At 35.0% G+C, this 23,257-nt stretch overlaps 1 protein-coding gene across 4 annotated transcripts in view; it reads right to left on the bottom strand.

Annotated features, from left to right (window-relative positions):
- The window catches only part of LOC127877564 (ankycorbin-like), a 51,604-nt gene extending 29,013 nt beyond the window's left edge, over positions 1-22,591 (bottom strand). For 3 of the 4 annotated variants that reach the window (XM_052423537.1, XM_052423539.1, XM_052423540.1), the window contains exons 1-6: positions 22,481-22,574; positions 14,344-14,584; positions 12,443-12,573; positions 5,021-5,109; positions 2,332-2,396; positions 1,883-2,011 (exon numbers count right to left, since the gene is read on the bottom strand). In XM_052423537.1, the coding sequence (XP_052279497.1) occupies positions 1,883-2,011; positions 2,332-2,396; positions 5,021-5,109; positions 12,443-12,573; positions 14,344-14,412 (483 nt within the window). In that variant the 5' untranslated portion in view covers positions 14,413-14,584; positions 22,481-22,574. Of the gene's footprint in view, positions 1-1,882; positions 2,012-2,331; positions 2,397-5,020; positions 5,110-12,442; positions 12,574-14,343; positions 14,585-22,480 lie in introns of all 4 variants that reach the window. The other variant, XM_052423538.1, reaches the window with a different exon arrangement.
- Positions 22,592-23,257: the final 666 nt, after the last annotated feature.

Here is a 23,257-nt window from a genome sequence, read left to right as displayed (position 1 = left end):
ATGATAATTCTTTTGCATGTTAAATATTTTTTTCCATAACAGAAACCTATTCTGCCATAAATTTCAACAATCATCTGTGTGTCACACTTAACAACAAATATTTCAAACTAAAATATTGTAACTTAACACTTTGATAGTCCTGAATGTTAATGGTGTTCACAACAAACCATTTGATGAACATTTATAAACCTTTTCCCAAAATAATAATTGCTACATGCAACCAGCGTAAAACCAAAACAGCCTGCAAATAACTAGCAGTCTGTGCAGGTTTTATGATATTTGCAGCTTAGCAGTTTATAAGGGTTGGTAATGAAACCGTAAAAACTTAAATCTTTTTACAAAGGTCTTTGTTTTAATCTTGTTTTCTTATGGAGTACAAACAAGTTGTCTGGTAGCTTATTGTGATTGTAGTAGATAAGCGCAATCCAGGTTAGGTATTTTAATAACGTTTTAAATGTATAACTTAAAATATATAAAAAAAATTATGATAACTAGAAATGGCGCGGCAGAGGCCGACGCGTATCCCCACGACGCATGTTTGACCCAGGGGCGCCCCACGGTTGGTAATGGGGCCATGCATAGTTGAAATTGACCGTATTTTCATAAGAGAAGTTCAGTATCAATTAGAAGTGAATCCGTGGAGAAATGAAGAAGTTAAGTAAAAAGCAATTTTGGGTGGGTTTGGCCTATGTGGGCGGGGCAACCCAGGGTTGGTAATATTGTTATGCATAGATGAGATTGACCGTATTGTCATAAGAATAGTTCAGTATCAATAAGAAGTGAATCGGTGTAGAAATGAAGAAATTATAGTAAAAGGCAATTTTGTGTGGGTGTGGCCTATTTGGGCGGGGCGCCCCAGGGTTTGTAATGGGGCCATGCATAGTTGAGATTGACCGTATTGTCATAAGAGAAGTTCAGTATCAATTAGAAGTGAATCGGTGTAGAAATAAAGAAGTTATAGTAAAAGGCAATTTTGGGTGGATGTGGCCTATGTGGGTGGGGCGCCTCAGGGTTGGTAATGGGGCCATGCATAGTTGAGATTGACCGTATTGTCATGCATAGTTGAGATTGACCGTATTGTCATAAGAGAATTTCAGTATCAATTTGAAGTGAATCGGTATAGAAATGAAGAAATTATAGTAAAAGGCAATTTTTGGTGGGTGTGGTCTATGTGGGCAGGACGCCCCAGGGTTGGTTATGGGGCCATGCATAGTTGAGATTGACTGATTTGTTATAAGAGAGGTTTAGTATCAATTTGAAGTAAATCAGTGCAGAAATGAAGAAGTTAATGTAAAATAACATAAAAAATGAGTGAAAATCTCTGACCCGGCCCCGCTCCAACCCCCATAACTTTTGACCCAGGGGTCAGATCAAAATTCCAAATAGTGCAGGGTCGCACATATGTTCATAGTTACCATGTGTGTAAGTTTCAAGGTTCTAGTGCTTATAGTGTAGGAGGAGATAGTGGCCAGGATGGACAGACAGACGGACGGACGGCGGAGATAACCACAATATTGAAAAGCGTGGGGATAATTACGACAACTTCATATGACTATTGGTAGCAACATCGCCCAAAATTCACAACACACATCAAATGCCTATCTGAGTTGTAAAGGATTAACCCTTTCCTACTCAGAACCAAAGTGAAAATTGCCATGTGCAAACAGCATAAAACCAGAACAGCCTGCGAGTAACTCGCAGACTGTTCAGGTTTAATGCTGTTTGCTGCTCATCAGTATCTAAGGGTTGGATATGAAGCCTTTAATATTTGAGTCTAGTAAGAAAGGTCATTAATAAAAATTAATCTTCTGAGGAACAACAATTGTGTGAAAATACGTATCTAAGTGGTACAGGGTTAAACCACATCAGAGCCAATGTTTACCTTGTCTCGGCTGTTAGGGTCAGCCTTGTTTTTGAGAAGTACTTGAACACAGTGGAGTTTTCCTCGTACACAGGCATGGTGGAGAGCCGTTAGACTGAGGCCATCCTTGTGGTCGATTACCCCACCCGCCTACAATGACATCAACAAAATGTGCGTGATACGTTCAGGAACAACTGGATTTATTGCAGGTGCATAAAGTGTCATACCTTATGAGCCTGTGCAGTCTGCACATATGTGGCTATAAAGTCTGCATATGCTTATAATGGAAAACGCTTACCATATACACATGATTTTGATTTAGAAGAGACCTGATATATGCTTTGGTGCTTTATCTGCAGATATTCATTTGAACAAGTTACAGAGCCTTCTGCCATTATAGTGGTTCAACACTAATTTTATTCCATGGAAGATACACATGTATCAATAAGTTAAAATAACTGATGACATACCTGTAGAAGTTTTTCTACAACTTTTGGATGCCCATCTCTGGCAGCTATTTGGACAGAAGTATTACCTACAAAATGATAGGAATCAAATATATAAGCACAGGCTAATCAAGGGCAATACTGTCCACCCAGACTGGGTTTTAATTAAGATAAGACTTCCTTTGCATAAAAAAATCCATAAAAGCATTATGTAGTGGGACACTTAATGCACATGCATTAGGCATAGTTTTTCCAAAACACATCTTAATATATGACAATCAGAAATGGGGCCCTTACACAATTAAAATTACCCCCCCCCCCCTCCCCGGTATATACTTTTTTAATGTATCATGAGTGTTATAATTGTAAACGAAGCTACTTGTTTTTCTCCTCACAAAACAAGTCAGGGGTGATGTTCATCTTCTATGCATTCTATTACCAAAAAATCAAAGCACAGCAACTGAGTGAACATCAAATGGAAGTCAATGGTAGATTATTTAACTCTTACCACTTAAATACGTATTTTGACGCATTTGTGGTCCCTTAGAAAGTTAAATATATTTAAAAACTTTTCTTACTATATTCAAGTTTTAAAGGCTTCATTTCCAACCCTTAGATACTGATGAGCAGCTAACAGCATAAAACCTGAATAGACTCCCAGTTACTCGCAGGCTGTTCTGGTTTTAGCCATGTTTACTTAGGCTCTGAGTGGGAAAGTGTTCATTTGATTTATTGATATCAAATTTTTAGCAAATTTTTAAGTCTGCAATAAAATGACACTTTAAAGGAATTTTAGCAAACAAATTAAAAACTCTTAGGCCACGACTTTTATATTTCTTGGTTTACAAAACCGCCGACCCTAATTTTTGGAAAATGGGAAAAAAAATAAAATCGGAAAATCGTCTTTTTTTTAAATATTTTATTCCCGACCGCACTTCAAAATGAGCGAAATGAGAAAAAAAACGATCCGGTTTGAGTACGGTTGCGAATAAAATCAAGTAAGTACAATCAACGATTGGTTCACATATATTGCAGAGATCGGGATATTTTTCAATGTGACACATTATGTACCAGTCCTTTTATGGGCACTTCTCAAAATTTATTTCGGGTAAAAATTACAGACAATAAGAAAATCAGCGTCAGTCAAATGTCGACCCCATCAAAATTTATTTCCGTGTCTGTGAGGCAAATATATTGTTTAACATGTTAATTATATTAAACAAACCCGATAGTATTTGATAATAAGTATAAATAATCCAATAAAACACTGCCATTATTTACGATATATGTGTTTAGGAATTTTGTAAACACGTCCGCCATAGTTTATAGGAACTGTACAGAAAGTTTGGAAATCGGAACAAATCGGTATATCTCGGAAAATCATTGATAAATGTATTTGTCGTTTCAATGCTTAGGGCCGAGTAATTTCGGCAAATCGGAACTCAACTTGTGTAAAACACTAGCTCAATTAACCGTTAAACTCCGCCTCCGTTCTCTGCAAAAGATTCGAAGGCGGAGCTATGCACGTGCTTTTATTAAATTGGAGGATTGCAATTGAGAAACAAACACACGATTGGTTCGGCATGTTGATTGCTAGACAAAGGAAGCCAATTTTTTCGGCGCGAAATTTGTCGCTTTATTGCTTCCGACAGAAAGCGGCTTTCCTTTGATGACGTCAAACTGTCAATTCACACAGACTGCACATTTTCGGAAGACTTTAACTGACTCCTTGTTTACAATTCCAGTAAAAAAAACACTTGCTAACATTAAACTTTGGATTAAATTATCAAAATAAAGCAAAAGCGAAGTTGACAAATATGATTAAATTAATTCGCGTCAGTTCAAATAAGACGTTTTGCGTTGTAAATCAACGAGTTTTCATGACAACAACAACTTTGACAAACATTACCGCGACGACGCATGGATCGATCTACCTCGATTTTTTTTTTCATGTACGATCTCATAAGTCGAGTAAGAGCAAACACATACCGGGTAATTTGTGTATGAGTAGTTTATCTTATATAAGATTTATGCAACGGGCATCGCATTGCGTAATGGTGCGCATCCAATTATGGAAATGAAGCGCAGTTTTTCGTTTTAATGGGAGAAGAACGCATGTCATGTAATGGAGTGTTTAAAATTGCCTGATGTTACATAAGGTGCTGTTAGGACTCATTTCATTTGAAGATATAGATGTGTTTCATTGCATAATTTGATTTTTTGTCTCTGTGTTAAGGTTATAAAAGATATGTTGTCTTTGTTATGATGTTATTAGCATTAACTTTTTTTTCTAATGTTTTTTTTTTTTTTTTTTTTTTCGACCGCCCGATGGACCATTTTCAAAATAATTTTTGTAAACCAATAAAAAAAAAAGTCGTGGCCTTAATCAAAATGTATTTAAAACTTATAGAAAGAGACACATTCAATTTAACCCTTTCCCACTCAGAAGTGAAGTGAAAATGGCTATATGCAAACAGCATAAAACCAGAACAGCCTGCGAGTAACTTACAGTATGTTCAGGTTTTTTTGCTGTTTGCTGCTCATCAGTATCTAAGGTTTGAAAATATAGCCTCTTAAACTTGAATCCAGTATGAAAGGTCTTTATTTAAATTTAATTTTCTGAGGGACTATAAATGCATCAAAATAACACGATTATTTGGCTGTCAATTGTGAAAAATGTTTTCAATGTGTGTACTTTTGACAGTTTACTGACCTTGTATGGCTAGGACGTTAACTTCAGCACCATTAGAAATAAGTAGATCTACAACCTCAAGGAAACCAAGATGGCAGGCCACATGGAATCTGTAACAGAACCAAGAAATGTACATAAATTATAACAGATTCAAAGAGTGTAAGGAATCTAAAACACAGTTATAATTTGTCTCCACCATGTACAGACACAGTCATGTACAATATACATGTAGCATAGACTCTTATGTTTAGTAATTGATTACTCCAATCAATTTATGCAGAACACAAAAATTGTGCTTTTCTTGCCAGCGAATTGATACCAGGTTCTTAACAATAACAAACTGAAGATACTCAAGGGAAAAAGAAGAACTCAGAGGTGTAGTGATGTCAAGCCTTCATGATCTGTTATAAGGTACTACAACCATTTTTGTTATCTTGAAACTTTTAAAATCTTTATAACAAACAGAAGGCATTTTTGTATGTTAAAATTTGCTATGAAGTACTTCTGTTATTGATTTTAGAACATGAAAAAAGATGAAAACATCACGAGGCAAACTGTCCGACTGAAAGCTGCCACACTGGATGCAGTGCTCCTTTGTTGAAGCAAAATACTGGGGAAAGGCTTGTGTCTTATAATGGTGGATATTTGTGTTACATTAGTTCAACATAGATCATTGTATCAATAAAGTTATGGTTTAAACAGAAAATTTTGAACAGACTGACAGACAGATAGATGCATGGGAATGAAGACAGCCAATATGACTGCTGGATGCCACCTTCTTCAAGAGGGCATAAAAACTTATAAGAGATCACCCGCATTTTACCATATTAAAAACACTCAACAATTTAACAGCAAAAATATATGCAATTTCAAAAAAAAAATGTCTCAGTCATTCATGTCATTTCTAATTAAGATCATATATCAAAGGTTACAACACACATGACACACCTAACATTATTTTACAACTTTCAGCTTATCAGATGAAAATGAAATCAGGCAAGCAGTTTATTGGTTTACAAACGCATTTCAATGTGCAGTAAATGAACTGTGAATCCTATGACAAAGACTTCAATTCTGTTGGGTTTAAAAGATTGAATGCCTCAGATTTCGAGATATGGGCTATAATTTAATATCTCTGATATATGAACAAATACTTACATTGATTTTGAATATGGATATAACTTTCAATAGGATAACATCCCTTGAGTCAATTTTGCATTTCCTCCTTTGTAGTTTGTAAATATGGGTGTAGTTTGAAATGATCTGAGACATAATAACACAATTTATATTCTTGGTACTGAAGACTTAATGTGGAAATCAAATGACATAAAATATTATTAAATGATGATATTGTGTAAGTTATAGTAGTCATAACTTCATTTGCTGATCATCAGTATCTTAGAGTTGGAAATGAAGCCTTCAAAACTTAAATCTAGTGAGAAAAGTCTTAACTTAACCCTTTGCATGCTGGGAAATTTGTCGTCTGCTAAAATGTCGTCTGCAGAATTTCTAAAATTAGCATTTTCTTCTATTTTTTTCAAAGAATACTATCAGAATAGCAAACAGTTTGGATCCTGATGAGACGCCACGTTCTGTGGCGTCTCATCTGGATCCAAACTGTTTGCAAAGGCCTTTAAAATTTGGTTCCCGCACTGAAAGGGTTAAAAGTAACTTTGTAAAGGACTACAAACACATAAAAATACGCATCTTAGTGGTAAAGGGTTAATCTGTAGATTCTTATTAATTACATAAATATTTGAACAAGCAGTAGGGGAAAAATGTCTGTTCAAAGGATTTCTAAAATGACCCCACACAAGTTATGTTACCAGGCTGGCAATTGAACCAGCCATCATCTGACTCTTAGTCAAGCACTGTACAAATTCAGTAAGAACTTCGCTCCACTAATAGCAGTAAAAATTTCATTAAAATGACTCAAGTTTAAACAGTGTTTGATTTTTAAAGTATTTTAAACAGTTTGGCTTAACTTGAATCACCAATATTCATGGGCGTTTTCGAAACCTAGAAAATTGTGTGTTACATTTGTACTAGTTTATAGAAAAATTATGAAAATGGGTGCATGCAATATGAAGCATGTGTAAATGTAGCCCCAGAGCAGACTGTGTTTAGCAGATCAGCCTGCGATATTTGCAGTCTGCGTTTATCAGACCAGCCTGCAATGTTTGCAGTCTGTGTTTATCAGATCAGCCTGCGATATTTGCAGTCTGCGTTTATCAGATCAGCCTGCGATATTTGCAGTCCAATAAGGAGCTATCCTGTTAGCTTATGAGACAAAAAACACACCTTAATTGTCACTTGATAGTGGACATGGTAGCTCCTGAACAGACTGCATGAATCCACAAGAACCAATTTCAGTGTGATAGTGGACATGGCAGCTCCTGAACAGTCTGCATGAATCCACAAGAACCAATTTCAGTGTGATAGTGGACATGGCAGCTCCTGAACAGTCTGCATGAATCCACAAGAACCAATTTCAGTGTGATAGTGGACATGGTAGCTCCTGAACAGACTGCATGAATCCACAAGAACCAAATTCAGTGTTTGATAGTGGACATGGAAGCTCCTGAACAGACTGCATGAATCCACAAGAACCAATTTCAGTGTGATAGTGGACATGGAAGCTCCTGAACAGACTGCATGAATCCACAAGAACCAATTTCAGTGTGATAGTGGACATGGAAGCTCCTGAACAGACTGCATGAATCCACAAGAACCAATTTCAGTGTTTTTTTCGATATTTTGGGAATGGGGCTGGGTCCATTTGGATTGGGAAAAAATCACTGTGTTAAATTAGTGTTGTTGTTTTTTGCAAACAATTGCTTAAAAAATGAGAATTTAAGTGTTTTAAATATTAAATTTTAACCTTAAATTCTGAATTTTTGGTTCTATTTTGAAAAAAATATATATTTTGTTTCAGTTGGAAATGGGGCCGGATACCCGACCCAATTTTGAACAAAAAAAACACACTGATTTTTGAATGAATATTTTATCAGTTGCTCTAAATCAAAAGTCAAGAGTATGTATCCCATTTTTAAAGAGGAAGCCATTTATTCTTAAGGAGAAACTGGTCAGTAAAATGGAAACTAAAACAGTACAAAGAAAGAATAAGTATCATATTAGCAAATAAGTCAATTTACATTAATGGTTTCTGTTAAACATTCTTCGAGGCATTTGCAAACAACTTATCGCAATTGTAAACAAATTGAACTTTACTGTTCAACAGTTTAGTGGATCTTATCTTACACATAGTATTGGGCCCTGAAATACTATGGGTAAATATAAGACACACTTGAGAATCACATTCCTAACGAAAATTATCATTTAAACACTGGCTTGCTGACAGATTTGTGCGATACTTTTAATATGTTAAAAACATTTTAAACACAAAACTTTGTAGCTTTACTAAAGCATATATATTTATCCCCACGTTTTTCGGAGAAAAAGTGGGGATATTGTATTGATGTGCGTCTGTCCGTCCGTCCTGGCTACCTGCTCCTCCTACACTATTAGCACTAGAACATTGAAACTTACATTCATGGTAGCTATGAGCATATGTGCAACGGTGACAGTGACGGAATTTTGATCTGACCCCTGGGTCAAAAGTTATGGGGGTTGGGCGGGACCGGGTCAGAGATTTTCACTCATTTTTTTATGTTATTTTACATTAACTTCTTCATTTCTGCACCGATTTACTTCAAATTGATACTGAGCCTCTCTTATGACACTAAGGTCAATCTCAACTATGCATGGCCCCATTACCAACCCTGGGGCGCCCCGGCCACATAGGCCACGCCCACCCAAAATTGCCTTTTACTATAATTTCTTCATTTCTACACTGATTCACTTCAAATTGAAACCGAACCTCTCTTACGACAATACGGTCAATCTCAGCTATGCATGGCCCCATTACCAACCCTAGGGCACCCCGCCCACCAAAAATTGCCTTTTACTATAATTTCTTCATTTCTAAACTGATTCACTTCAAATTGATACTGAACCTCTCTTATGACAATTCGGTCAATCTCAGCTATGCATGGCCCCATTACCAACCCTGGGGCGCGCCGCCCACATAGGCCACGCCCACCCAAAATTGCCTTTTACTATAATTTCTTCATTTCTACACCGATTCACTTCAAATTGATACTGAACCTCTCTTATGGCAATACAGTTAATCTCAACTATGCATGGCCCCATAACCAACCCTGTGGCGCCCCGCCCACATGGGCCACGCCCACCCAAAATTGCCTTTTACTATAATTTCTTCATTTCTACACCGATTCACTTCAAATTGATACTGAACCTCTTTTATGACAATACGGTCAATCTCAACTATGCATGGCGTCATTACTAACCCTGGGGCGCCCCGCCCACATAGGCCATGTCCACCCAAAATTGCCTTTTACTATTATTTCTTCATTTCTGCACCGATTTACTTCAAATTGATACTGAACTTCTCTTATGACAATACAGTCAATCTCAACTATGTAAGGCCCCATTACCAACCCTGGGGCGCCCCGCCTATAATAGGCCACACCCACACATAATTGTCTTTCACTATAATTTCTTCATTTCTACACCTATTCACTTCTAATTGATACTGAACTTCTCTTATGACAATACGGTCAATCTCAACTATGTATGGCCCCATTACCAACCCTGGGGCGCCCTGCCCATAATAGGCAACGCCCACCCAAAATTGCCTTTTACTATACTTTCTTCATTTCTACACCGATTCACTTCAAATTGATACTGAACCTCTCTAATGACAAAACAGTTAATCTCATCTATGCATGGCCCCATTACCAACCCTGGGGCGCCCCGCCCACATAGGCCACGCCCAACCAAAAGTGCCTTTTACTATATTATCTTCATTTCTACACCGATTCACTTCAAATTGATACTGATTTTCTTTTATGACAATACAGTCAATCTCAACTATGCATGGCGCCATTACCAACCCTGGGGCACCCCGCCCACATAGGACACGCCCACCCAAAATTGCCTTTTACTATAATTTCTTCATTTCTACAGCGATTTACTTCAAATTGAAACTGAACATCTCTTATGACAATAAGGTCAATCTCAACTATGTATGGCCCCTTTACCAACCCTGGGGCGCCCCGCCCATAATAGGCCACGCCCACCCAAAATTGTCGTTTACTATAATTTCTTCATTTCTACACCGATTCACTTCTAATTGATACTGAACATCTCTTATGACAATACAGTCAATCTCAACTATGCATGGACCCATTACCAAACATGGGGCGCCCCTGGGTCAAACATGCGGCGTGGGGATACGCGTCGGCCTCTGCCACGCCATTTCTAGTTTGGCATGTATTGAAGGTTAAAATTTGTAAATGTTAACAATGGAACTAAATACCTCCAGTAAAAAAAAAAGAATACAATTAAAAAAAGAAAAAAAGTAATCCTAAACTGGGCTCGAACCACTGACCACTGGAGTAAAAGTCTAGCGCTTTAACCTGCACTCTGCAAACCGTACTCATAATAGTCACAGGTGTATTATATATTTGATAAAAGTAAATCATTAAATCATTTTGCATTTTTAACAATTTATCATTTTCAGGTTTTGATATCGTAAAAAGATGCATATATTAGATATTTTGAGCATGATAAATGTTCAGTATTACTGTTTCCTCACAAAAAGCAAAACTACAACAAAAATTTGCGAATATGAAACAATTTTTTTTATTTTGTCAATTTACCAAAAAGTGAAAAGGTCCCTTAAGCGTTGAGATTGTATGTGTCTGCAAAAATGAACAAACACACCTTGTCAACATACCAGTAGTGAAAATCCATGGTATAAATCCTGTTATTAATTATTTATTTACCATGAGAAAAATGGTTTTGAAACGAGTGCATTCATGACTCACTTAAATAATATAAAAATGAAACTTGGAAATTCAGCGTTCAAAAAATGGATGATAATAAAAATAATGGTAAATATGACCCATTCAAACATAACCGAAAGTTAAGTATTTAAATACCGCATCATCTGATAATTAAAGTTGAAATTCCATGCATACATGGAAACAAAACCAATATAATGCCTCATTACAGGGCTCAGTCTACGTTCAAATTTTAAGGGAGAAGTGACTTCTCCCTCAGCTTAAATTAGGGAGAAGTGAGGCAACTTAAAGGAGAAGTGGTTTCTGTTCAGCGTTTCATCAACTCTTCACTTATTTTATTCCCTCATTTCACCAAGCCTATCATCATTATGATTAATCAGAAACTACTCACATTTGTCAGTTTTGAGGAAAACATAAGCAACCATAAACAAACACACTTAAGTGTAATCTTTGTGTTATTATTGTATTTAACTGACTTTTAATTAATATAATATCTGTGGCTCAAAGTAAAATCTCAAAAGGAGTAGAAGTCACTTCTCTTTAATGCAATTAGAGGGAGTAGTTATATCCCACGTCTTCCTCATAGCTCAGCCCTGCATTTAAAAATTTATATGAGCCACTCTCTGGGAAAATGGGACATCGTGAATGTGCCTGTATATATGAGCCACTCTCTGGGAAAATGAGACATAGTGAATGTGCCTGTATATATGAGCCACTCTCTGGGAAAATAAGACATAGTGAATGTGCCTGTATATATGAGCCACTCTCTGGGAAAATGAGACATAGTGAATGTGCCTGCATATATGAGCCACTCTCTGGGAAAATGGGACATCGTGAATGTGCCTGTATATATGAGCCACTCTCTGGGAAAATGGGACATCGTGAATGTGCCTGTATATATGAGCCACTCTCTGGGAAAATGGGACATCGTGAATGTGCCTGCATATATGAGCCACTCTCTGGGAAAATGGGACATCGTGAATGTGCCTGTATATGTGAGCCACTCTCTGATAAAATGGGACATCGTGAATGTGCCTGCATATATGAGCCACTCTCTGGGAAAATGGGGCATAGTCAATGTGCCTGTATATATGAGCCACTCTCTCGGAAAATTTTGCTGAATGCATGTTGATAAAGTGCCCCATCTCAGATTATCAGGGAAGACCCTTTCCGCTTTAATGGAGCTTTTCCATTTGCAGTCCGCACAGGCTAATCAGGGACGACACTTTCCGCCTAAACTTTATTTTTGGTAAGGAGGGACTTCCTTGAAACTTAAAATACCATAAAAGCGGAAAGTGTCGTCCCTGATTAGCCTGTGCGGACTGCACAGGCTAATCTAGGACGACACTTTACGCACATGAATTAAGCCCAGTTTTCTCAGAACACGACACATTTAATGGAAGTCTCACCTAAAACAGTTCAGTCTAAGCAGAAAGTGCTGTCCCTGATTAGCTTTTGCAGACTGCACAGGCTAATCTATGACAACTTTTGAAGCACATGCATTAAGCCCTGTTTTCCCAGAGCAAGGCTAATAAATCGTTATCCAACTACTTACACTGAGAGTCCTTTGGGCCCCAACTTTGTAGGATTGAGACTTTTCTTTCGAAGAAGCTCATCAATTTTTTGGAGATCATTGTTTTCTGTCGCTTTCATTAATTTCTCATCATTTTTGCTCCATTCTGATAGCTGTAAAAAGCAATTTGATTTTTCAAAATAGTTTTCAAGGGGGGATCCTATTTAATTGTTAATTAAAAAAAAAAAGTAATGGAGTTTAAGCAAACAGGGGTTTTTATCTGATTTTGGGGAAAGGGCCTGGCCTTTTTTGAGGGGAAAAAATCGCGCCAAAAGCCGGATTTTGGGGGGAAAAATGACGCGAAACGCCAGATTTTGGGGAAAATAAGGAAAATTTAAAATAATCACTTATTATTATCACAACATATTTTACTGTTTTTAAAACAAATTCAAGGCAACAGATAATTTAATGATGCAATATTTTGTATTTTCTACACTGGATCAGGTTAACTTATGTATTTAAAGGTTAAAAAAAAAAAAAAAAATTTAGGGGAAAATCATTTTATGGGGAAATATTTCTGTCAGAGGGGAAAAAAAATTCTAGGGAAAAGGGCCGAAATTAGGCGGGTCTTTCAGAAGGAAAAAACCCCTGGCAAAGCACGTAATTTTAAGTTAAATGTGCATACTTTGTAGCTCTTTAAAAAATAAGTTAATTCATAAATCATGATTCAAAAAAGGCAAGATTTAGGAGATAAATTTCAGTTTTGAATAAGAACTTCAAATGACATGTTTGCTTAAAATAAGACCCAAAACCCTGAGACACTGCTGTTATCAGTAACCAATATATGTTGCCATTTTGCAGCAATCTGCAATAACCGCAGCACTTAATAATATTGAAGACATCCTCCTACCCCCCCTCCCACACACACACATGGGTATAAATACGAATATATATATATAACGTATATATTCTTAAATTAAGCTGTATTCACAATAGTTACTAGAATTACATTACGGTATATATTAAGGTATTAAACTTAATGACACTTGTTTTTTTGGACACAGGCCATTTATGTAAAGACCGGAATACCATTACCAAGTACAGCTTGCAAACAATGACCTAACACACTGACCTTCGTGCAAGAATATGTTTAAGTATCGTTATGAAGAATTCTTGCATTTTGTACAGGAATCATGTTAAACAAACAAAAATCATTTACTTAGGCCATCATTTAAAATCTATTCATTGGAATCAAATGACATGTTGTTTCTTTCATGCAAGTTTCTTTTACATGAAACCTTTCAATTTATACTAACTATGAATCAATGCCTGCAAATAATCTAAATAAAAAAACACATAAATATATACTGTTCAAGCTAAATACGACCCACAAATGATAATTTTGCCAAAACATGCATCTACAGGTGACTAATCCCACATTTATATTTTATTAACAGCTTGATCAAAAGGAGCTATTTATGAAATAGTGTCAATGAAAACGTATTGCCAATAAAAGTATATATGTCTTTCTTATGATGTAAAACAAATAATGGCCCAAAAAACGTAGGTCTGTGCAATTTAGTTTATTCCTATTTATTTTAGGTGGATTACTTAGAAAGCCTTAAGTCTTATTCAAAACGCTCTCAAGTCCGTTTCCTGGGACTAGAACCAGTACTTCGTGTCTATGGGGGAAATCTATAGAACGCTCCCACAATTGGGATCGAACCCATGACATCCTGGTCGCTAGGCAGACACCATATCCACTACACCACTGCGAATCGACTCTGTGCAATTTGGATGTGTCGATCGAGTTACTTCCAGTATTTTGCCAACAAACATGTTCATAGAACTCAGTTTAAATGTAGGACAAAATTCAAGATTTCACAAGAGTCAGGTTAACATCAGCAAACTATACATTAATCATAAAACCTGCTTTAACTCACATCAGTGGTGCTCTTTCGAAACTTGAAGAAATTCTTCATTTTCGACGGCTTGTGGTCCTTCTTTGACATCTTGTCTTCTAGATCAGATTGCCTGCTTCTAGATCAGTACATGTGCTCAAACAATTGATGAATGACAGGTTACAATGCACTTCAAGACATCAGCCAGGTTACAATCAACTATGAGACATAAGCCTCACATTCCGGAAGATTCTCTCAAAACATTGGTTGCATTGTCACAGGTCTGGAAAAGTGAACAGTTAATATTCTTTTTTATGTTTACTCTTTCATAAAAGCATGCATGTCATTCATGGTTATGTATAGGGAACACATAAACATTCTATCATCAACTGTTTAACACAGAGACAAAAACCAGGGAGAAACAAACTGGTATATGTTAAATTCTGTAAACAACAAATTATAACAGGGCTTAAACGATAGGGGACCAAAGAGTAATTGTACTGACATTACAATTTCCTTACATCATTTATTTATATGTTAAAATAGATATTTCACGCTCCATTGACGAAATCCGCACAAAAAACATTTACCCCACCAAGTGGTGAGCATGTGAAATTTACGTCACCAATTTTAAAGTTCACTACCTATGTGAAACAGAAGCTGGTCTTGAAACAATACAGGCCACATCTGTTAAGCTGTTAGAGAACAAAGGAATTGAATCTGATCCTGACATGATCATGGAGTGTCTCCCTATTTTTTGTGTTTTTTTTGCTTGATTTAACACTTGAAACCCTCATGTAGCATCTCCAGATTGCTTTACACAAGGGCTGGAATTTGATTTTAAAAATGCAATCAAGGTGCATATTGTGGATACTGCTTAGTTTATCCATTATCAAATACTGGCAACTGCAATAGACCTACAGGGGATTATAAACCAAGAACGTCACAATATCCTTATGGATTCAACTGTCTTTTTAAAGCATTTGCCACTGGTTGTTGGTTCATCCTAGATGCAAGTTTACAAGCCAATTTATAACAAAAGTTACCTTTTTCAAATTCTAGTTAGATTTGTAAAGATTGAAAATTCAGGAGTGCAAATTTGACATAAGGGTTTACTAATCAGGTGTAAAATCTGCATAAAATGCAGATCTGCTAAATTGCGATCCCATAGTGCTGTGATTTCAAAGGCACTACAATAACTGAACTATAATTGAACCAGAATGGTAATGTATTGATTGTTGCATTATTTACAGTTGTAAGTAGGTAAAATATTAAAAGATCATTATTTGTTTGCCTGTTCTGCTATTTTGAGAGTTGATTGAAATGCCTCTGGAAAACTTTCACAACTACAAATTTGCGCTAATTCCCAGCCCTGAGAGAATTCGTGTTTTCAGACTAAAAAAGTAATGCATTTGAAAATAATTATAGTTTAATCAGTTGTCTTAATTATTGTAAACAAGTAAAATATTCTAAAATAAACGTAAATAAACTGAGTAGTATCAGCATTGAACAAGTGGTTTCTTCATAAGCGCTATTTTAAATCATTACTGAATACTCCAATGTCAGATGAAATATTTTCTTTCATAGCTTTTGCTTTGCACATCTTCTAAATACATACAACATGGTCATGCACTTAATATACATGTTTTATAGGTATGATTTATCAAAATGTACATGTATTATTGTAGTAAGGTGGTGTGTGACATTCATTAGTAATGATGTTGACAGTTGGCCCTTAAAAGCTGTCAATTATAACTCGTCCAAGGGCTATAACCTGTGCAACATTCAAGTTCAGAGTAATCATGCATGTAATACATGCAATTAGGTTTTCAATCTCTTTCAGACAGCCTCATGACAGGAGTAATAATTAAGTTACAAATTACATGCAGATAGACAAGTACAGAATAGTATCAACTGGGATACTATTGAAAACAACATTTATTAAGTAATGTACTTATTGTTTTTTTCTTTTCTGACATGGTTTAACAAAGCAACACTATATTATTTTTTTCATGATAACATCAGAATCTAAATAACAACTCCAAAGCTAAATATTAAAAATGTACACAAAATGTTGCTCATGCTAAATGGCCCTTATCCCAAATGCTGCCATAGTAGCTCCAGAATGGCCCTTATCCCAAATGCTGCCATAGTAGCTCCAGAATGACCCTTATCCCAAATGCTGCCAGAGTAGCTCCAGACCAGCCTGCACATGCAGACTCAAGAGTCTGTTTTCTTTGTAGAACCAGTACTTGTCTTTGGAAAATCTCAAGAACACGCCCATAGTTGGGATCCAACCCACGACCACCCAGTTACTAGAGGGACACCATATCCACTATGTTGTATCTCCAGACCAGACGACCCATGCAGAAGCTACCCTATCCGCTAGTAAGACCACTACACCTAGCTGACAGGGTAGCTCCTGATCAACTGTGTAAATGAGCACACAGAGGCTGGAGCCATTTTGACGGCATGGGGAATAAAACCCATTTTCGCATGACAGGGCTCAAATTACAAAACAAGTTGCAGCCACAGAAAGCATTCTTTAAACAAATGTTCAGCCGTATAATCATTGTGGCATAATGGTGATTTACACAGTAAGCCCAGATCACTTGGTATTCAATATCTTTTCAATTTACATAAAAGGAAAATTTTGTTGCACTACATTCCTTTAAAAGACACAAACTTCTTTCCATCACAGAAAGAAATAATTTAATTATATTTCAACATGATACATTGAAAAGTTGCCTTGGCATGAATCCACAACGGAATGTTAAATCACATTGATTAAGTATTAGGCACTTCCAGAAATGACGTTTGCATCAATACATTTATGAAGACAGGTTTTAGAAATGTGTGAAGAATACTTTAAGAAGGAAAAATATCAATAGACGCAAAATAAAGTTCACCAAGTAACAATTCATGTATTTTTCTAGTAAATTTATAGACAGGTCCAAAATAAACAAGCAAAAACATGTCATTTATAGAAAATTATGGATGTACTTTAAAATTCTGCTTATTACAATCAATGATAAAATATATAGATTCAATAGAAATTGTATTCAAAGTTGTTGTTTTTTTATTTAAGTTATTATGCATTTATTTATCAATTATCATCACTTATGAGACATGTTTACAATAATGATGTAAAATCATTTGAAAGTCATAACAGCTGTCATGATTTTTTTACTACAATTGAAATACCATCATTAAAGCTCGACAGTTATTTTTTCAAAATTCAATTGAAACATAAACCATACCCATGTGTATGACAAGAACCTACTGGTGTTCATAGATTGATGATAGTTCTGTGATAAATTAAAAAAAAGAAAGAAATGTATACACATACATTTAGCAACTTTTTTTGGTACATGTATATATACGGTTTTCTCATTTTTACACCTGAACACTTCTTTTCCAACATTTAATCTGTCTGTCGATTTAAGATATTCAATGACATCAAAACATATAACAACTACCGGTATGAAAATAATTGTTAAGATTAACTGTGGATATGGTTTTTCTTAACTCATCCATCATTTCAGGCCACTGTTACAAAACAGCTTATACCTGTTATTTTTTGACAAAAACATAGTTTATTCCCTTAAATTAAAATAAGTATTTAGGTCAATTGAATTACTACATTCCACTGATATGCACAGGAATGTCATGCTTCACGTACCACAAATGTCTCTCACTATTCTCAGGTCATTAATAATGACATAATAAATGTGCATACAAACAAGCACATTATGTTTAGTCAAAATTGAGGAAGTTGAAGAACTTATAATTACGTTTGTTAATGTTAACACCAGAAGAAGACACATTAATATATATTTTTATCATAATTTAGTTCTCATGAGTAGAAATACCTGCTCGATATTAACATGTTTAAAATACAAAAATCATAAAATTCAAACCTGAATACAGCTAACAACTATTGTAGGACTACAACATGTACAAGCCTGTCAAGCTACTTGGCCCAATTAGTTGTACATTTAATTGTCATGTTTATGCTAAGAATGTAGCCATTCAAACATGTCAAATTTGTAAAAACAACTGATTTGGAAAAAACAGATTAGCTGTTCTGGTATTTAAATGGCAATGAAAGGACTTTAATCCTAAAAACTAATATTATATTTCTTAACAAGATTACCAGATAACATATGAACAACTTTATCAGATCAAGAGAGAAAACTGTAAGCCATTAAAAGAGTATAAATACTTTGTCCAAGTCACACGTCACCTACTATAATATATGATTACAAATACATTAAACAAATTAAAATTCCTGTTAAATACATACTTTTTACAACATTAAACACCCTGTACCTGGTACATTTTATAAACAGCCTAAGGGTATGAATATGTGAATGAATTTGAATAATCATGTTCGTTGATATAGCAAATTGTTAGTGAGTTAACCCTTAAAGCGCTGGAGCTGAATTTTAAAGGCCTTTGCAAACAGTTTGGATCCAGATGAGACGCCACAGAACGTGGCGTCTCATCAGGATCCAAACTGTTTGCTATTCTGAGAGTATTCTTTGAAAAAAATCGAAGAAAATGCTAATTTTAGAAATTTGCAGACGACATTTTAGCAGACGACAAATTTCCCAGCATGCAAAGGGTTAATGAAGTTATTTAGAAGCATACTCTGGAAATTGGTATTCCAATTTCTTGAACAAAGAATGACATCAAGTAATAAATTAAACTTTACCATTTTTTTACATGTACCTAATAAATCAATTGAATATTATAACAAACGAAAAATGGTCATACATTTACCATCTGATATTTATTCTTTACTTTCTCTTTGTAACAGGATCAAGGAGTAGTAAAGAAATCACCTGTTTGAACTTATAAGGTATAGTTTTAAAGTTTTAATAAAATCCTGCATTTTTACTTATAACCCTCGGTTATTTTACAAATGAGTAACGGTATCTACACTTTTTAGCTCCTCTCTCCTATTAGTTTACGTACACTGTTATTAAGCTATGTAGGAAATAAATCGAATTTTGTATATTTTAAAAGTAGCATTTAGCTTGCTTTTTGACTCGTTCTTAAACGCTTTTATAATGAGAATTGTAAAATTTACTAGTTCAATTTAAAACAAAAATAAAATTATTATAATATAAAATTATGTATTGGTACGAAATAATATCAGTCAACAATTATTTTAGCCTTCTTAGTAGAATTTTGTTTACACATTCATTAAGATACTTTAATACTTCAGATATTTGAATTAACTGTAGTTTCTCAATGCTATTGAGCAATGTACGTACTGTTACTGAGCTTTTTCGGCGTAAGCTGTATTTAGCCAGCTTTTCACCCTGACTTGACCTTTGTAAGTGTCCAATAATATTCAAATAAAATTTCCCGCTGCTATGTACGAATGAATACACTTCATTTATTCCATTGGCTGATTTGAGTATAACACCAGAACATTGGAAACATAACCGCGTCTTTGTAACACTGTTTTACTGCATGAAACAATTTTATCTCTAATGAAAAGGCTCAATAGATAGAACAGTTTTACAATCAATTTTCGACATAAATACAGTTTGTGCGTTCACCTTTTATTTTCAGAGAATTACCTGCGCAAAAGCGTTTATACTAAAGGCTATATTCTCATATTTAGTACTTACTTGCATTGCATTTCAACCCGCGAGGTTTTGGGTCAATTCGCGGCCAGTGTGTGAAAGTCAGAGTTTATTTACAGTTCATCACCGGAGTTCGCAGAAGGGGTTGCGATCTTTTCATTGAAGGAAAAAATTGGAATCTATGCTATTTTTGTCTGATGGAGTAAATAGTTTGTTTAGTCGCTTTGTCGATATATCAATATTTTAGGCACAGCTGTTGCCTTGGTCGTGTATAGTTGGCGTAAACAAGCCGTCGTTTCAGCAGCAGAATTGTTACCTAACTTTAATGCATTGCATTCCAATCCGCACGGTATCAAGGTCAGTTTGTGGTCAGTTGCAGAAATCTTTATATAAACGCCGTCTCGTTAACTTTGTGCACTTGAAGTCGTTTTTGATAAGAAAGATACTAAATAAAGATATTCGGCGATATTATTGTGGTATGTCAATCATCGATTTTTTAATATGTTTTCAACATTTGTATGATAAGGACCAATTTTGATAAAATTAATTAGAAATATTTATCCATTTAGACCAGTTTATTAAGCATGAGCACAATAATTCACTATACTATAATTATGCAATTAAATAAGATTCGAGTATTGCCGGCTGACATATATGCACTCGTTTATTTTCATGTTTCTTTTGTTATTCTATTCTGTAAATATAGATATCTGAGTAATAATATCACATAAAGCAAAATAAGCCACGAAATCTGGCGCAACACCCCGTAATTGATTTGCTTGTGATGTAGCTAAGAACTGCGCAGAAAAAAGGCATACGCTACTTTTTATCTCATAGAGATAACTTTTGATCGTTCATAAACATCGACCACAATCAACGCCGTATATCTTTTTTAAAGATATTTCTTGTTTTATATGAGCCAAAATAGAAATGATTTTCTATTATTTGTTGCAAAACAAATGGTAAAGCATAGTATTTGTCATGAATTAAAAGTGTGGCTGCCAAAATAAGAAGTATCAACATAATAAAAGCATTTTACAAAGCTTATAGGTTAATTTGGTCTGATGATATGCACCAGTGTGTTCTGTATTAACACTCTGTCATACTTGATAATAAATTTGCGATTAACAAGTAAGGGTACAAACAGGGCTTTTGGAAATGCTTAATTAAGTGTGTTTGTACGCATAAATTTGACAAAGGATGCATACATATAGCACAAAACCAATCAAAAGTCCCTGAGAATGACACTTTTTTTCATCACTGTATAATGCAATAAATTTGCTTTGTATCGATGTGCATTCAATATAAATTCGGGATTTGGTCTGTGAAAAGGAAGTTAAATGAATGTGTGTAAAGTGTAGTCACAGCTTAGCCTGTGCAGTCCACACAGGCTTAGTAGTGACCACACTTTCCTCAATAATCATATTTTTCATTTACAGAAAGTCTCTTCTTTGCAAAAATCTGGTTTAGACGTTAAATGTCATCCCTTATTAGCCTGTGCGGACTGCATGGGCTAATCTGGGACAACACTTAACGCGCATGCATCAAACCCCTTTTTACAGAGCACGGCTGATTTAAATTCACATGTCCATTGGTTATTACAAAATTAATCGGAAATGGATGATCCAGCATTGCAAAATCTCGTTTGTATTTGTTGGTAAATAGCTACAAACTACAGAAATGAATTCTATAGGCATTAGAGACTATGATTTAAATATGGTAACAAAATGGCTTTTAATTTTAAATACTGGTGACACAATTGTTCAAATGTGAAAACTTGGTGGTGAAATAAAATTTTAATCCAGCGAGAGCCCTGAATACAGTCAATGTATCAATGAACTGTGTGTGCATGAGTGTATATTGCAGATGATGAGGTCCTTCCATGCAAAGGCTCTATTTAAGAGATCTTGAAATGTGTTCCAGCACTCCTACCTTATTAATTTACTACACTCATGCAAAAAGAGATTTATGAAAATTCTAGTGTTTTATTTTTTCTGAAATACATTATTTTTTGTGTGGTCTAAATTTAAGTCCTTAGTATAAGTGTCGCAGAAATTTGACTATCCCAAGTTGAATGATAACAGCATCTTTCAATGAATTCTCAAGTTAAATGATGTATTGAAAACATTACAAATTGACGCAGCTTAAATAGTCATTTTCATTCGATTCTTAGTTGTGCTTATTTTGATACATGTAAAATAAACTATAAAAATCATTTTATCAAATTATTTACAAGTATTTTAATGAGTAAATTAAAGATAATTGGATAAAATGAAAAATATATCCCTTTAATTTTACAATAGATTTTGACAGCTGTCATAATAAAGGCGTATGTTAAACTGGCATTCAAGTTTAACAAAAAAACGGATATTATTATCTTATTTTATTCAAATGTTTAGTACATAACTGATTAAAAAGAATGAATCGTGCGCTAGCAATACCACAGAAACACTTCAGACACTAGAGTCTAGACATTTAAGTATTTGCACACCTGTACATATTTATAGACAAATTAATTAACTTCTGTTCAATAAAATGCTTGCTATGTATCGAAAATATGTTAAAATATAATTACAAACCTGCTAAACGTCAAAAACTTTAATCCAATACGGAAATAGACTAATCCAAGATTAAAGCTAACAAGACTCACCTTTACTGACAGGTAAATACGAACTGCGCATGTGCGTTTTTTTTAAGGTGATACACTTCACCGAATTTATATACATGTGCGTTGCGATTACCGAAATTTCCCGACACGCTTCTGAAAAACTAATATGGCAACCCTGATATTCAGGGGAATATAAATATTGCAAAAGAAATCAATCGGTTTTTATTTTAGCAATTTCCAATATAATGGCCCAACTTCATATCATATTGCTGTGAAAATAGTTTCAGTGGATTTCGTTAAATATATTTTTTTGAAGAAGCGCACACGTGAGACGAATTGAGTTCTTTTTTTTAAATACACTTGCGTTTTATGAACTGTGCACAAAATGTTGCCTACTATCAAATGCACATGAATATAGCCGACCAGAAACCTTCGAGAGGTAGTGCGTGTAATATTGCTATTGCTACAGCAAGTTGTTTGTTGCGTATCCAGGTGACCGCTGGTTATCGAAGAATTTACTAATTTTAATGACGCTTACTTAATACATGTATTACTTTTTCAGCTTTTTCAGCTGTAAAAATCGATGCACAGTTGTTCAAATTTATGGATGGGCAAACCGACTCATTCATTTTAGGTTGTCTGGGAATCAATAGCTTGTCGCCTATAAACAGTGCACTGTGAATATATGTTTTCTTTCAGAAAAAAACGTTTTCCATTTTTCAGTTTCCGCAAGCTAATTATTTTTTTT

Source organism: Dreissena polymorpha, chromosome 4 (assembly GCF_020536995.1).
Source record: "Dreissena polymorpha isolate Duluth1 chromosome 4, UMN_Dpol_1.0, whole genome shotgun sequence".
Lineage (NCBI taxonomy): Eukaryota > Metazoa > Mollusca > Bivalvia > Myida > Dreissenidae > Dreissena > Dreissena polymorpha.
This window is presented reverse-complemented; position numbering and strand designations above follow the sequence as displayed.